We start from the raw sequence: 15,090 nt of genomic DNA, 5'->3' as shown, positions 1-15,090 counted from the left end.
GGACCTGCATGAAAGACCCCCTAAGCTTATTTCTACCAGCTTAGGTTAAAAACGTCCCCAAGGCACAAATCCTTCCTTGTCTTTGGATGGGTACTGCTGCCACCATCAAGTGAGTTAGGCAAAGATTCAAGGGAAAGAACCACCTGGAGTTCCTGTTCCCCCAAAATCCCACCAAGCCCCTTCACCCCCTTTCCTGGGGAGGCTTGAGATTAATATACCAACCAAATAGGTTAACAAAGTGGACACAGACCAGCCCTTAGGTTTTTAGGACACTAAAAACCAATCAAGTTCTTAAAAGCAGAACTTTATTATAAAGAAAAAAGTAAAAGAAGCTCCTCTGTAAAATCAGGTGATGCTGGCTGGGGTGCTGAAGCCAGAGCATTGGTGGGGGTCAGAGTTGGGACCCACAGGGTGTCGGCAGAATTGGCTCTTGCTGTCATGAGGGGCCCCTTGCATGTGGTTTGATGATACTTACATTTCTTTTGAGTCTCAAAGGGTAGGTCACAGCGGCTACACTAGAAGGCGATCAGCTTGTTGTGGGCTTTCTGAATGTGCTTGCTGAGGGCCTCAAGGGTCTGGACTTCACGGAAGCGAAAGCAGAAAGGGCAGAGGAGGTCTGTAGGGATTGGGTACCGGAGGTAGATGTAGTCCTCTTCCCCTTCCTTACCCTCTGTGGGGCAGACCTCCGTTGTGCTTGCAGACTCGTTGGGTGGTTCCTCTTGGTCTGGCAGAGTAGCTTAAAGAGGTGAAGTCGCTTCTGGGGTTGGGGGCCAGACTCACTGGCCGTGATCCTGGGCCGTGGAGTGTGTTCCCCTTGGAGCAGCCTTCCTCCAGGTATCAAGGCAGTAAGTAGCATCGGGGTCCTGGGTCAAGGAAGTGGTTCCTTTGGGAGCATCCCTCTCTGGAGCAGAGGGCCGTGATTGGCCTGGTCCTGGGTCATCGGGGTGGAGGAGGCTCCCTGGTAGCAGCCTTCTCTGGAGTAACAGGGTGATGAGTAGCTTCTGGGTCGTGGGCAGAAGGAGAGGTTCTCCAAGAGTCCTCCTCCTCCTGAAAAGTTGGTGAGGTGGTGTTTGCTCCTGGCTGTGAGGTCCCAAAGAGCCATCCTTGTGGCACAAGATCTCCCTGCAGAGGTATCCCCGGGGTTTTCTTCAGCCAGGCACTGATTTTTTCATCCTTGCTAGTTGTCCGTGTCTTCCTAGAGCACCGAGGGTGGTCTTCATGGTCGGGGTTGGTTCTCGCTGAGTTTTCCAGGAGGCAGTAGATGCAGAGCAGCAGCAGCTGAAGATTTCTGCGGAACTGGCAAGGGAGCATCCTCAATCTTAGTCCTGTCCTGGAGAGCGAAGTGGTTGTCCTTCCTAGTCCCCCACAGGGCCCCTTCCCCTGAGTCTCGAGCTTGTGCTTCCCCTTCTCCTCAAGATCCTGGCCCTGCACCACCCCTTCCCCCAAGACACCCGCCCACCCTTCCCCTTTTCCCCCGATGCCCTGCCCTCACTCCACCCCCCTCTCCCAAATCCCTGCCCTGCCTGCCCCTCCCCCCAGACCCCACCCCTGCACCACCTCTTCTCCAAGGCCCCACCCCTGCACCACCCCTTCCTCCTCCGAATCCCCACTCCCACACTGCCCTTTCCCCCGAGGCCCTGCCCCTTCACCGCCCATTCCCCTAACTCCCACCCCGCACCACCCCTTCCCCTGAGGCCCTGCCCCTCCATTGCCCATTTCCCGCAATCCCCACCCTCAAACTAACTGCCCCTTCCCCCGAGGCCCCACCCTCGCTCCGCCCCTTCTCCAGTCCCATCCATGCATCACCCCTTCTCCCCATGCTTCCACACCCTGCATTGCCCCTTTCCCCAAGGCCCCACCCCAATGCTGCTACCTTCCCTCAACGCCTCACCCTCGCACTGCCCATTCCTCTGACGTCCAGTCCTCGCACTGCCCTTCACCTGAGTGGAAACCAAATCTTGTATAAAGGGCGTCAAATGAGGTGTCTAAGACAAGGTTATGGCTTGCTGGTTATGATTGTGCTGTCTATATGAGTGTATCAGTTTTGTAGTTGGAGTTATGAATATTGGCTCTATATTGTCTGTATTTCAAATTTATGTTATGCTTCTGAGGCCTGGTCTACACTACGCTGTTAAACCAATTTTAACGGCGTTAAATCAATTTAACGCTGCACCCGTCCACACTCCACTGCTCTTTATATTGATTTAAAAGGCTCTTTAAATCAATTTCTGTACTCCTACAAAATGAGAGGAGTAACGCTAAAATCGATATTACTATATCGGATTAGGGTTCGTGTGGACGCAAATCAACGTTATTGGCCTCATTATTTTACAGTAGCTACCCACAGTGCACCGCTCCAGAAATTGACGCTAACCTCGGACCATGGACGCACACCACCGAATTAATGTGCCTAGTGTGGACGTGCACAATCGACTTTATAATATCTGTTTTATAAAATCGGTTTAAGCTAATTCGAATTTATCCTGTAGTGTAGATGCAGCCTCAGTGATTAGCCTCTAAGCCTGGTGCTCTGTTGGGAGCCCTTTGTTTCCAAGGCCAGGTGCACAAGGAGAAGGAGCTCTGACGAAGACTACATCTGAGGAAGTGGGTATTCACCCAGAAAGCTCATGCTCCAAAACGTCTGTTAATCTATAAGGTGCCACAGGATTCTTTGCTGCTCTTACGGAGAAGGAGTAGAAACCCAATTGGAAAACCCAGGAAGCCCACATTGTGGCTGAGTTAGGGGAGACTGGGGGTTCTGCAACCCCTCAAAGGCAAGTCGCCTTTAGCTCTCCCCCTGCCGGGTGCCCCTGCCTGCAGGTACTCCCGCTCCCAACTTCTGCGAGCCCTGCCCCGGCACACACGTTCAGAGCCCCACTGCAATCTGTCCGCAGGCTGCTCCTGGGCCTCCCGCTCCCTGCCCCTCCCCTTTGCATGGGGGCAGAGCGCAGCTGCCCCCCGCCCCCACGCCCAGGGCAGCAGCCCACCTGAGCGCGCACCTCCCCTCCGGCTCAGCTGCGCCGGGACGCGGTTGCGCAGCAGCAGCCGGCGGGGCAGCAGCGCGCCTCGCCTCGGCGCGCGGGGGGCTTTGCACTCGCCGCCGCAGCGCCGGCGACAGCAGCAGGGCGGGCTCTCGGGCGGGCCAGCGCCTGCCGGCTGGGGATGCTCGCCCCCAGGCGGCGGCGGGGGATGCCGCGAAGCGTGTGACGCTGGGCGGAGGGTCTGGCTGTCGCAGCGCCGGGGCGGGCAGTGCACCGCGCGGGGCTCTCTCGGGGAGGATGCCCGGAGCGGTGGCGGGGGCGGCGGCAGCAGCCTCGGCAGCGGCGGGGATGCTGCCGGCTCAGGAGGCGGCCAAGCTCTACCACACCAACTACGTGCGGAACTCGCGGGCCATCGGGGTGCTCTGGGCCATCTTCACATCTGCTTTGCCATCGTCAACGTGGTGTGCTTCATCCAGCCCTACTGGATCGGCGACGGCGTGGACCACCCCGCAGGCGGGCTACTTCGGGCTCTTCCACTACTGCATCGGCAACGGCTTCTCCCGGGAACTCACCTGCCGGGGCAGCTTCACGGACTTCTCCAGCCTGCCCGCGGGAGCCTTCAAAGCCGCCTCCTTCTTCATCGGGCTCTCCATGACGCTCATCATCGCCTGCATCGTCTGCTTCACCCTCTTCTTCTTCTGCAACACGGCCACCGTCTACAAGATCTGCGCCTGGATGCAGCTGACCTCGGGTGAGTCAGGGGCGCAGGCAGCACTGCGGGCGCGGGGAATAAACTTACGCCTGCTGCGGGCACCCGACTCTCACGGGTTAATAGGAGTGTGTGTGTGTGTGTGTGTGGGGGGGGGGGGTGTTGTCGTGCAACTCCCATTCACCGGCACCTGCCGCCAAGGGTTAATCAATAGTCTCCTTGCAGGGGGCGGGAGGCTGGAGAAACTTGCACTGGTAATCGTTTAGACCGGGTTAATCTCCCGCATGCAGTGAAGGGGCTAGGGGCTCATCGGAAACGCAGATTAACACTGACTGTCAAGGAGTACTATCCTCCCGCAGAGATGGGGCTGGGGTGTTTGTATGTGTACTGGTGTCAAGTCAAAACTTCCATGCAGTAACTGTGCCCGGAGTTAAAGTCACCCCGTGGAAGGAGAGAAGTTGGGAGATCATGCTAATATATGAAAAAGCTTAACTGCATTAACAATTTAGATTACCTGTCTATATCAGACCTCGTCTACACTGTGATTGCCTGTAATGTACTGAAGCCTATGCTAGAGTAGCATATGACGGCTGTCTCTTCCCCTTGCATCCTCGTAAAGACAGCTGTATGTCTTAGAAAGCAACCCCAGTGAGCAGAAATTGTTAATTAAAACAGAGAGGAATCTAGAAACTAAACCATGTACCTTCAGCCTAGAACATCCATTTGGACAGGGCTGGCATATTAAGAAAAATAGTGAAACCATTAGCAAAAATCTGTCCTCTAGTAGATCAAAGGTCATAACAAAATGTTAGAGGAAACCTGGGGATGCTATAAAGTGGTCACATAGAACACGGAAGATTGACCGGCTGGAGGTTATTTGCAGTAGTATTGTAACCGTTTGAAGGTTAGTCCTTAGTGCAAATTTCCATGTAGTTACCAGGAAACCTTCCTCCTTTCAGTAACATCACAGGATGAAGTCTTGGTTATGCTTGCCAGGCTGGAGGGCAGACTGAGTCGTTGGATTCTTTGTGTTGTGTTTTTAACAAGATTATTCTCTTCCCCCCCCCGCCATGGCAGAAAGATAGAAATCCCATTGTAGTTATATTTTCAGTGTAGAGGTATGCAGACGTCATCTGAAATCCCCATCATAGCTATAGTGCCTTCCTCAGGAAAGTGCATGGGGAAGAAAGAGGTACACAGAGAGAGAAATCCTGGGCTCTCAGTATTCCCTTCCTAGGTTTCCAAGCAAGCTATAGTTTGGGTTAGGAGAGAGGAGCAGGATGGGGAAGGGTATAACTAAGCTTTGAAGAGCCTGTGGAAATGTTAGGTTTTTGGCAGCAGGAAGTAGAGGAGAGAGGAGTGAGATCCAGAATTAAGATGGTAATAAAAGCAATTTTAACAAGAAAAAAATTAATTCTGTAACAATCTGGGGAGAACCTGAGTATGACGTCTAAGCACAAATCTCACCTGCCCTCCTGCGGAGACCATTGAAGTGGAGGTTTTTGCTTTGCAGAAATAAGCTGTTTGGAAGCACAGGGAAATGTCTCCAGAATGGGTATTAAAGTTACTTATCCAGTCTCCTTAATACAGCTAAATTCATTTAATTTTCACAGCTCTGATTCTTCCAAGTTGTTTGTTCACTGTTATTTAATTTGCCATTTACAGTTACTGAGTTGTTGTAGGAATTTCTTGTCTGTTCAGAATGGGTTTTCAAGTTCTTCACATTTCTTATGTATTGTTTGTTTATGTATTCTGGGTATACTTGCTGGTTGTTTTGTTTATAGTGTTTAAGTTTCTGCACAGAACAATGGCTTCCTTTATCACTTTGGGCCTGATCCTGAAGTCAGTTGAAGTCAATGATAGCTTTGCCACTGACTTCAGTGGGAATAGGAATTGGCCCATTATATTTGCACTGGGAATCCTGTATGATATTAGCCACTTCTTTTTCTCTTCTGTAAAATATCTTCCAATATGCTGTTAATTTTATGGATCCTCATTGATGAAGAGAGATGCAAGCTGCATCTCTTTGCATCAGTAAGGCCCTGGGGCTCTACTGGGGATTTGCTGTCTACCAAAGATAGGTGGAGCTTTGACCTGTGGCCAGGCCTCCACAGAAACTTAGCTGGTAGATAGTGCTGTGACTATGCACTAAACTGGTGCCACTATGCACTAAACTGGTGCATCCCCAACCTGCTTTGGTAATGAACCTTACACGGTCATTGCAGTTAACTTTCTAGATCACTGGTATACTCTCCAAGACAGAGATTCAGGGCCCCAGCTTTACACAAACAGAAGCCAGTGTAAGCCAGGAATGAATTATGGCTTTGTGACTTTATTCCTGTGCAGTTGAGAAAAAATGTTTAGAAATCACAGCACGAATTTGGCAGTTTGAAAAAAAGAGTTAGTTGGATTCGTACCAAGCTGCACACACACAAGGGTGGCGCTGAGCTTGTGTTCCCATTTTTCAAGCAAATCTGAAGTGTGAGATTTTCAAAAGCTCCAAAATTGGTCTAACTGCTCCATTGAAGTCAACAATGGGAGTTAACCATCGTCTTCAATGGGAGCATAATTTAGCCAGTATTGAGTTCTATTGAAATCATATCTGATTTTTTTTCATTCCAAAATGAAATCGCATGGAAATGAACTTTATAATTATAATGCTGGTTGGTTGTCTTTCATTGTCAGCTCTTTGTGAAAGCCTTGGGAGAACAAGGACTAGAAAGATACAGGATACTTAGAGGGTCGGACACTGCTGCTTGCTTAAATATTATATCTTAATTTAGCTATTATCTGATCATTCAATTTGAAATCAAGTTCCAAAAATCTGCCTCAAAGATAAAGAAATCTGACTGAAAAGCCGCAATTGTAGATCCTTGCAGGTTGCATGCTTTTAAGATTTTATAACAGAAGAAGGCATGTAATTGCTGTGGAATAGAGGTATAACCAGAAAAGAAAATCAGCATTACTTGGTTTCGACGAGCACTGGCAATTTTCCTACAAGTTCTATCACTTTGTTTTTGTTGTCATTTCATTGTTTTAAGAGTGTAGGTCATTCAGCATAATAAGCATGCAATGTTGTTCTCATAAATAGATGTTATAATAATAAGCAATGTTAGCTAAATATACATATAGTCTATTTAGTGCAAGAACCAACCACCTTTGAAGTAGTAAAATATGCATATTTCTACTAAAGTGTGGGTGTATATTTTAATTTGGGCTTTATTTTGATCCATCCTATAATAGAAGAACACAATGTAGTGCTTTTATTAAATCTGGCAATAGTAGAGGGGCTGCGTTTACATGTGAAGGATCAAACACAGAGGTTGACATCTTTTGATAATACCACATTCAGTTCTCATTCAGCCTGGGGGATTTCACTTGAGGTAGGGTGGCAGGAATAGGTTAGGATTTTGGTTATAAAAAAACCTTCAGGACATAGTTTATAATAACTCATGTAGGAGAGACTCACAGGATGATATGGCCCTTATTGGAAAAAGAATTTTTATTTGAATAAAAGGTAAGTGATATCTGAAACACATTTTTTAATCTCTCTTCAGGGTATGTAATGCTTGATTAGCCAGAAGAATATGAGAAAAATTACACTTCAGTCTCTCAATTGTGAAGCTATAGAAAGCATACTTTTTTTGTTGTCACATGTGTAATGATATAAATAAGCAATTTCATATACTGAGAGCCAACTATAAGGGCCCAATTTTCAGTCAATGACCTCCACTCTTGCACCTGCAAAACTGTACTTTCAAATATTTATACATGCACTTTGAAAAATTTAAACACCTGCATGCACGCAAATGTTGGACTCTACACCAGTTTTCTGTGTTAGAATCTGTATAGACCAAGACCAGGAGCAGGCACGAGTATGTGCATGTGCAAATTTTCCCCATCACATGTTGAAACTGGGTATTTTGCTCTTTATTATTTACCAAGCATCCAAAGTGTTCTAGGTACCTCACAGATGAAGTCATGTCTCAATCTTCTTTTTCATAAACTAAAGAAACTGAGCTCATTAAGTCTCTCACTATAAGGCATTTTTCCTCTGGAAGGCATTTGTGGTTGCTTTTGGTGTTTATTTGGTTTTCCTTGGTCACACTGTAAGATTGTAAGTTCCAGATAAGGAAAAAGTAGACGAAACGCAAGGAAAGTGCAGAAGCATCTATTAAACCATGCTGGTGTGGCATGCATTGCAATATACAAGCTTTTAAATAGAATCTTAGTTTTGTGCGGGTGATTAAGATGGCAAGTGGGGTTGGTGTCAAAATTAAAGGGGCCTGATTCTCCACTATCTTGCATCTCTTGTTGTCATTTACACTTGGGTTAAGTCTGCAGGACCAGTTAAATTCTTGCATGAAAACTAAAAGAGCTGGCTATGGAAGTCTCTAAGTAATTGACAGGGATATTTAACAATCTTATAATACTAGGTAAATGCCAGAAGACTGGAAAGAAGCCAAAGTTCTGCCAATGTTTTAAAAGGAAAGACTGGATAACCCACATAATTATAGGCGAGTTATCTTGACATTCATTCTTGACATGATTACAGAACAGTTGATCTAGGATGCAATCAGTAAAGATTCAATGATGGAAATAATAACTAATGCCAATCAACATGGTTTTTATGGAAAACAAGTCTTGTCAAACAAGGTGATGTAGTTGATGAGATCACAGATTTGGTTGATAAATATGGCTGCATTGACATACTGTAAAATGCATGGACTTCTTTAAGGCATTTGACCAATTCTCCCATGATATTCAGATTTAAAAAAATAGCACTATACAAAATAAATACAACCCATATTAAATGGATTAAAAACTGCCTTGCTGATCTCAAAAAATAATTGTAAATGGGGAATAATCATTCAGTGGAGATGTTTCTAGTGGTGTCCCACAGGGATCTGTTCTCATCCCACTGCTATTCAATATCTTGATCAGTGATCTGGGAAAAAATATAAAGTCATGCTGGTAACATTGCAGATGATAACACAAAAAAAATGGTGAATGGTAATATAGTAAGGAAAGGTCAGTTTTACAGAGTGATCTAAATCATATGGTAAGCTGGACATACTTGAACAACAGGTGTTTTAATACAGTCAAATGCAAGTTCCTACCTCTAGGAACCAAGAATGAAGGGTGAGATTTATAGATGGGAGATTGTACTATGGAAAGCAGTAATTCAGAGGGGAATCAGGGTCATGGTGGTAACAACACGACATGCCCGCAGTGTGATGCTGTAGCTGAGAGAGCTGATGTGATCCTTTGGATGTACGAGCCAGCGAGTATCAAGTAAAAGTAAGGAGGTGGTATTACCACTCTGTACAGCATAAGTGAGACCGTTGCTGCCATAAAGGGGGCCGGCTGGGGATTGGTCCTGCTTGGAGCAGGGGGTTGGACTAGATGATCTCCTGAGGTCCCTTCCAACCCTAATAGTCTATGATTCTATGATTCTATAATGTGTCTAGTTCTAGTATCTATGCTTTGAAAAGGATATTGACAATTAGAAATGGTTCATAAAAGGGCTACAAGAATTATCTGAGGTCTGGAATAGACTTTCAATGAGAACCTCAGAAGCTGAATCTGTTTAGTGCTTCCAAGAGCAGGTTAGAGGTAACTTGATTGCAGTCTACAAGTATGGCATGGGGAAGAGATTCTGGTAGTAGAGGGAGTTTTAATCTAGCAAAGACATAACAAGAACCTGTGGATAGAAGCTGAAGCTAGAAAAATGTGGACTAGAAATAGAGTGCACATTTTTCACAGTGCGGGTATAAACCATTAGAGCACCTTACCTAGGGGGTTGGTGGATTCTCTGTGTTTGGAGTCGTTTAAAAACAAGATTGGATGTCACTTTCTAAAAACATATGCTGTAGCTTATCCATAGGTTATGGGGTCGATGCAGGAAACCTTGGTGAAATTTTATAGCCGTTGCTATGCAGGAGGCCAGACTAGGTGATCATAATGAGTCCTTGTGGGCTTAAAATCTATAACGGAATGGTTGTATAATGGTACAAAGGAGAATTCTTAACACACCTTTGGTAGCATTTTACACTCATTTTGCACTCCTTCTGTATAATGCAGTGAGACCTAAGACAGTAGAAAGTCAGGCCCAGATTTACATAGTTTCAACAGTGACACCAACTCTAGTTAAATTAAATATTTCCTCACCAGATTGAGCTGACTGAGTTTTTAGTTCCTGTTGGGAAGAGTGGGCTGTAGATCTATTAGGAAACATTCTGAGAAAGGCACAGAGGCCCCTAACTGCAGCCAAAGCATTGCAGACTCAGTATATTGTGGGAGCAGGATACCAAATCCCTGCACAAAGAAGAATAAGCTGTGCATTGTGTGGGCTCCCTGCATAGAGGGAAAATTAGGAGCTGGCCCATAAGAGAAGTGAGGGTGGGGCTGCTACAGCCACAAGTTGTCTTCAGTGGAGGGACAGTGCAAGAACTGAAGGGGCTGCAGGAAACTTAAGCTGCTTTAATGGCCATCATATGACCTCACTATTACCTTGTTGTCATCAGTACCACAGCCCATGTCTACTGGGTGGGACTGGGGTAAGGCTTCGACACACTTAGTGTCAGTTTATTGACATTATGTTAATTCAGATGGTTATTGGTGTATTTGTCTGTAAATTAATAGTACATGACCTAGAGGGTTGTGGTAGATGCAGCATATAGATTAAAAAGATATATCGCTATAGGTGGTTATTTAGGAGGTCAAGCTGAAGTTAGTGTTGAGAGCATGTGGTGTTTCTTGTCTTTACAAGTTGGCAACCCCTTATTTGAAGTCAACCCCTATAATTTACTATAAAAGTAAGACTAAAAGAATTGCATCAATGCTAACAGTGATAAGCCTATATAATTTATTTGTGTATGTTTCAAGAGGTTGACAGAGGATACTTGACCCTGAAGGGTAAGAGTGTTCAGGGAGAGGTGGAGCAAGATTTTCTTTGCTTTAGATTGTAATAAAATTTTCCATATCCTGGAACCCCCTCCTCCGCCGTGCCCCTGATTGCCTTTTGTGAACCCAGTGAGAGTTGTGACCCCTCAGTTGGGAATCATTGAAATAGTGGATCAGTGGGTAAAAATATGCGTGAAGTGTCCAATCAACGTGAGGAAGAATTCCATTTACCTGAAAAAATAAATTATATGAGAGGCAAAAAGAAACCCAAGGAGAGCATCAAGCATGGAACATTGGCCGACCAGGTACTTGCTCATGAGTGGTAGGGTTTGAAAAGCACTCAGCATTGGCCTATCTCCGAAATCTGCGGGAGGTGTACTGTTGACTTCATTGGGAGCAGAGTTAGGCTATTGCCGAATATTTTTGAAAATCCCACACAGAAGATTTAATGAAGAAAGTTTCTGAATAAGAAATGAAACAAGGATGTGGAGCAGTATGGTATGACAAGATATAGTAGAATATATTTCATGAAACAAGGTCAGGTGAGTTTCAAACATGGAGACATCTATACCTTTTTCGAAGTGTAATGTACTGTGGTATAGGCTGCCTAACTTTGATCCTACAAAGATAAAACACCAGACAAAAATCTGTAGCATGCTCAGACAGACAGTCTGGACTCCGTATTTGAAACCAACAAGATTTGTTTTTAAAATGACAAGGTCACAGTAGTGAAACTCACAAAGAAATAAAATTAAAAACGTGTTTGCTCTGAAATGATGAAATGGAAAAAGAAAGACAGGAAGAAATCTAAAGATGGAAAAGTCTGCAGAATTTGATAACATCAGTTACAAGCGGCATTGTTAAAAAAATGCAGTGGCAGCATGACAGAGTGGATAGCTAGAATATGCATCATTGTGTGGAACAGTGTGCAAATCCCAATTACTAGGAAGGAGAAAATTACAGCCAGAATCCTTAAGAAGGAGAATATAATATACTCTAAGATCTATCTATTCCAAGAAAGATATTATCCATCTTCATTGCTGGCAGATTGAGAGATGCGGAAGACTTGAAGCAAGTTGTCCTTAGAATGAAAAGGTCATATATAACATGGGAAAGGGCTGCTTTATTTTCTCTATGAGAAGCCAGATGCAAACTTCTGAATTTCATTTATTATAAAAAGTAGCTGATAGCTTCCATCGAGAGTCTCTTTGACACAAGCATATCATGTGCTATTTCAGAAAAGATAATTCAGTCCAATAACTGAGACTATATCAGAAAGAAAGGGCTGAAGAATATATGGTTTATGATAAATAGTTGAGAGGGCATATTTCATCCTCCTCCTTTTTCTGGTTATATTTTAGATGCTATAAATACGTGGGACAGTAAGATAGATGCAGACCTTACAAGGTCAAATTAAAGTTTACTGAGTTATAATGTTTAGAAAATACCACTTGTGAAACCTTGTTTTTTATTGGCATAGGGCCAAATCTATTGCCTTACTGCAGGAATAGCCTATTGAATGAGACAAATAGCCTCATGTAAGTAACGTGAGCAGAATTTGGCTCATAAGAGTGTGCCCTCAATCTGCATGTGGAAGTGATCTTAATTTCAGTTCAATAATCCTTTCTGACATGAGATATTAATGTTTCAAAAATATAACCAAAATAGGAACAGATCCCTCAGGGTCAGGGATATGGGGTGGGGAAGGATGCATATTATTATTATTATTCCTCCAACAAACAACATCCCTGTGGGGAATATGCAAAAAGTTATTGCATCCTACTATCCCTATGCATCATGGAACATCTCCTGATTGTCTACCTCCTGAGAGTGAGTGGACAAGAGAAGCCTTGTCAGCTGTTACATTGGAAGGGCTCGGATAACAGTATGATGGCACAAGGTCTCGCATGCGTGACCATGATTCCTGGAGACCAGTAAGTTCCAGGGCAGTATTCCTGCCCATTCTGTGGCTATGCACATATTGAGAGAGAGGAATATTTCTCAGCCTGCCAAGGCCCATAGCTGGGACACAATGTGTGGCAAAGACCCAAAATGAGGGGCACAAAAAATTAACTGTGCAGGAAATTTAAAATGACATGGTATTCATTGCTTTAGTTTAAATGACTCTCTAATCTCAATTTAATGAGTCACTTTGTGATGTGATTTTCAGTTATATATATAAGGGGAGGCCAAATGTTCGTGGAATGTGGTAGTTTTGGGACTACAATGAGCAATGTTCCTAAAATGAGGCACACTTGAGACCTGTGCTAGGAGGTTTGGGTCTGTGTGCAAAATGTATCCCCATTTTGTAGAAAGTTGTTACGCTTTTTGGCGTATAGAGTATAGAACATATGGCCCATGTTGTCAAAAACAGAGATGAATCTACTAACTGATTAGGACAGTGGTGTTTCAGGATAAGATTTCCCCCAGGAATTCATCTACTTAAACTCAGCTACTAAATTTAGAGTATTATGTCCCCAAACATGGCAATGGATCTTCACTAGGCAAGCTTAAAGTGTAGCTTCCCAAAGAGTTAATCAAGGTTCTTAGATAATTCCTGAGAGAGAAATTATGGTCTCTGTCTTTCAGCAAATAAGATTTCTCATTCTTATTACTTTTCTCCTCTAAAAGAAAGTTAATTACTACTTGGCGGCTGCTGCTGCTTAATATTTCTCTTTCAGATTACTCTGTACAAATTATATCGCCAAATTAGTCAAAGAATCACACTTAACTGCAAGTATAAGCATTATATCACAATAATATCATTTCTCAAATTAGATATCTAAGGTTTGCTGCAGGTATTTCTTTCCCTGTACGGGGGTGGAGGGTTCAAATTGGAAGAGAAACCTTAACAAGTATCTTCATTGATAATCTGTTCATAAATGTTGATGGGCTTGCTTGGCAATTCCTTGCTTGTTTTGAATAAACTGTGTAACTTGGACAACTTTAAAGAAGGATTGGATGCCTGTAGTCTTGTGAACAATCTGATTTATCAGCAGATTGACTCTTTGGCAAACAGACTTCTTTCTGGCTAACGCTGTCTTTTTTATTACTTTCCTAGGAAGTGGCATCCATCAGCACAGCAGTGCTACGGTGGAGAGCATCCTTCACATAGGACCAGATTTTCATAAGTGCTCAGCTCCCAATTTAGGTGTCTAAATGGGAACTGAACTCTTTACAAAATAGCCATTAGTGACTATCTGTGCTTCAAAATGTCATGTTTTGCCTTCTTGAATTCCTCTTCCTCTTATCAAATTCAAAGCACTATTGGCTTGCCAGCCATGCACATTTGAATTTAAGATGACGTGAGATGGTTTGAATCTTTTTGAAGAAAATGGTCCTCCTTTTTGATCTGAGTGGCTAGTCAGAATTCAGGGACTCTGGGGAGTTCCAGTTGGAAGTAGAAATTGATGGAGTCTGGCATTTTCTTTGATGCAGTTTTGTTTATTAAGGAACACGGGAGGAACCAGGAACAAAAGGAGCATTTTTTAGCTTACACCCCCAAGCCTCTTTAGCCAACACACCCAAAAGCGCTTTCTCCATAGCTTTCTCCAGGATCACACTGTGCTTACAGGTTGCTTCTTGGTGCATACACATGTGCTTCCCACTTGTCCCTCATCCACTAATGAAACCCTCTTAGGGCTGTTCTACACTGAGGGGTGGTCGATGTAAGATATGCAACTTCAGCTATGAGAATAGCATAGCTGAGTAGACGTATCTTATTTTGACTTACCTCCCGTCCTCATGGTGTGGGATCGATGGCCACGGCTCCCCTGTCGACTCCGCTTCTGCCTCTCACCCTGGTGGAGTTCTGGTGTCAACAGGGAGAGTGGCGGGGATCGATTTATCGCGTCTAGACGAGATGCGATAAATCGATCCCCGATAGATCGATCGCTACCTGGTGGGTAGTGTGGATGAACCCATAGTGCAATCTCTTGGGCAGGTTCACAACCATTGTTTTTCTTGGTGGGTGGAAGGGCTTTTTGTTAACCTGACAACTGTGCTAATTGAAGGTGCATTCACATCCAATCTCAAAGAAGTTTGCGGTCCAAATAGTCGCCTTGCAGCAGAACACAAATATACGGCAGCTGGCGCATCACCAGTTGTCAGGCAGATGGCCTGGTGGTTGCATCAGCTTTAATTTCAGAATCCATTTGTGAGGAGTTGCAAGTCTAGATGAATGCTCTTCTCTATTCTGTTTCATTTACTCTGCTCATCGCCATGCTATGCTTACTTTCTGCAGTTAAAATAAACAAAGTGACCAACATCTGTCAGTCAGGCAAGTGGGCTTTCCTTCTGCCCCCCACCCCCCCGCCTTAGTTTCATTTCTATCTTGTATTCTGTCCAAAAAACAGCCATTATTCTTCTTCCCCAGAGAGACAATCTAATGGGATCACAGGAGACAAGTGCTGAATTAAGATCCATTATAGGAGCTTTTTGCTCCCACAATATGCATGCAAACTGGGATGTTTTATAGAGAGATAAGTCTTTATA

General features: G+C 44.4%; 1 protein-coding gene across 1 annotated transcript in view; it reads left to right on the top strand.

Moving 5' to 3' along the window:
- Positions 1-3,278: 3,278 nt before the first annotated feature.
- Positions 3,279-15,090, top strand: part of LHFPL3 (LHFPL tetraspan subfamily member 3) — a 438,995-nt gene continuing 427,183 nt past the window's right edge. Inside the window, 3 exon segments of the mRNA XM_030553290.1 lie at positions 3,279-3,417; positions 3,420-3,484; positions 3,486-3,732. Coding sequence (XP_030409150.1) covers positions 3,279-3,417; positions 3,420-3,484; positions 3,486-3,732 — 451 coding nt within the window.

The sequence above is a fragment of the Gopherus evgoodei genome, chromosome 1 (genome assembly GCF_007399415.2).
Source record: "Gopherus evgoodei ecotype Sinaloan lineage chromosome 1, rGopEvg1_v1.p, whole genome shotgun sequence".
NCBI lineage: Eukaryota > Metazoa > Chordata > Testudines > Testudinidae > Gopherus > Gopherus evgoodei.
The sequence above is the reverse complement of the archived record's forward strand: the minus strand, read 5'-3'. Positions and strand labels throughout refer to the sequence as shown.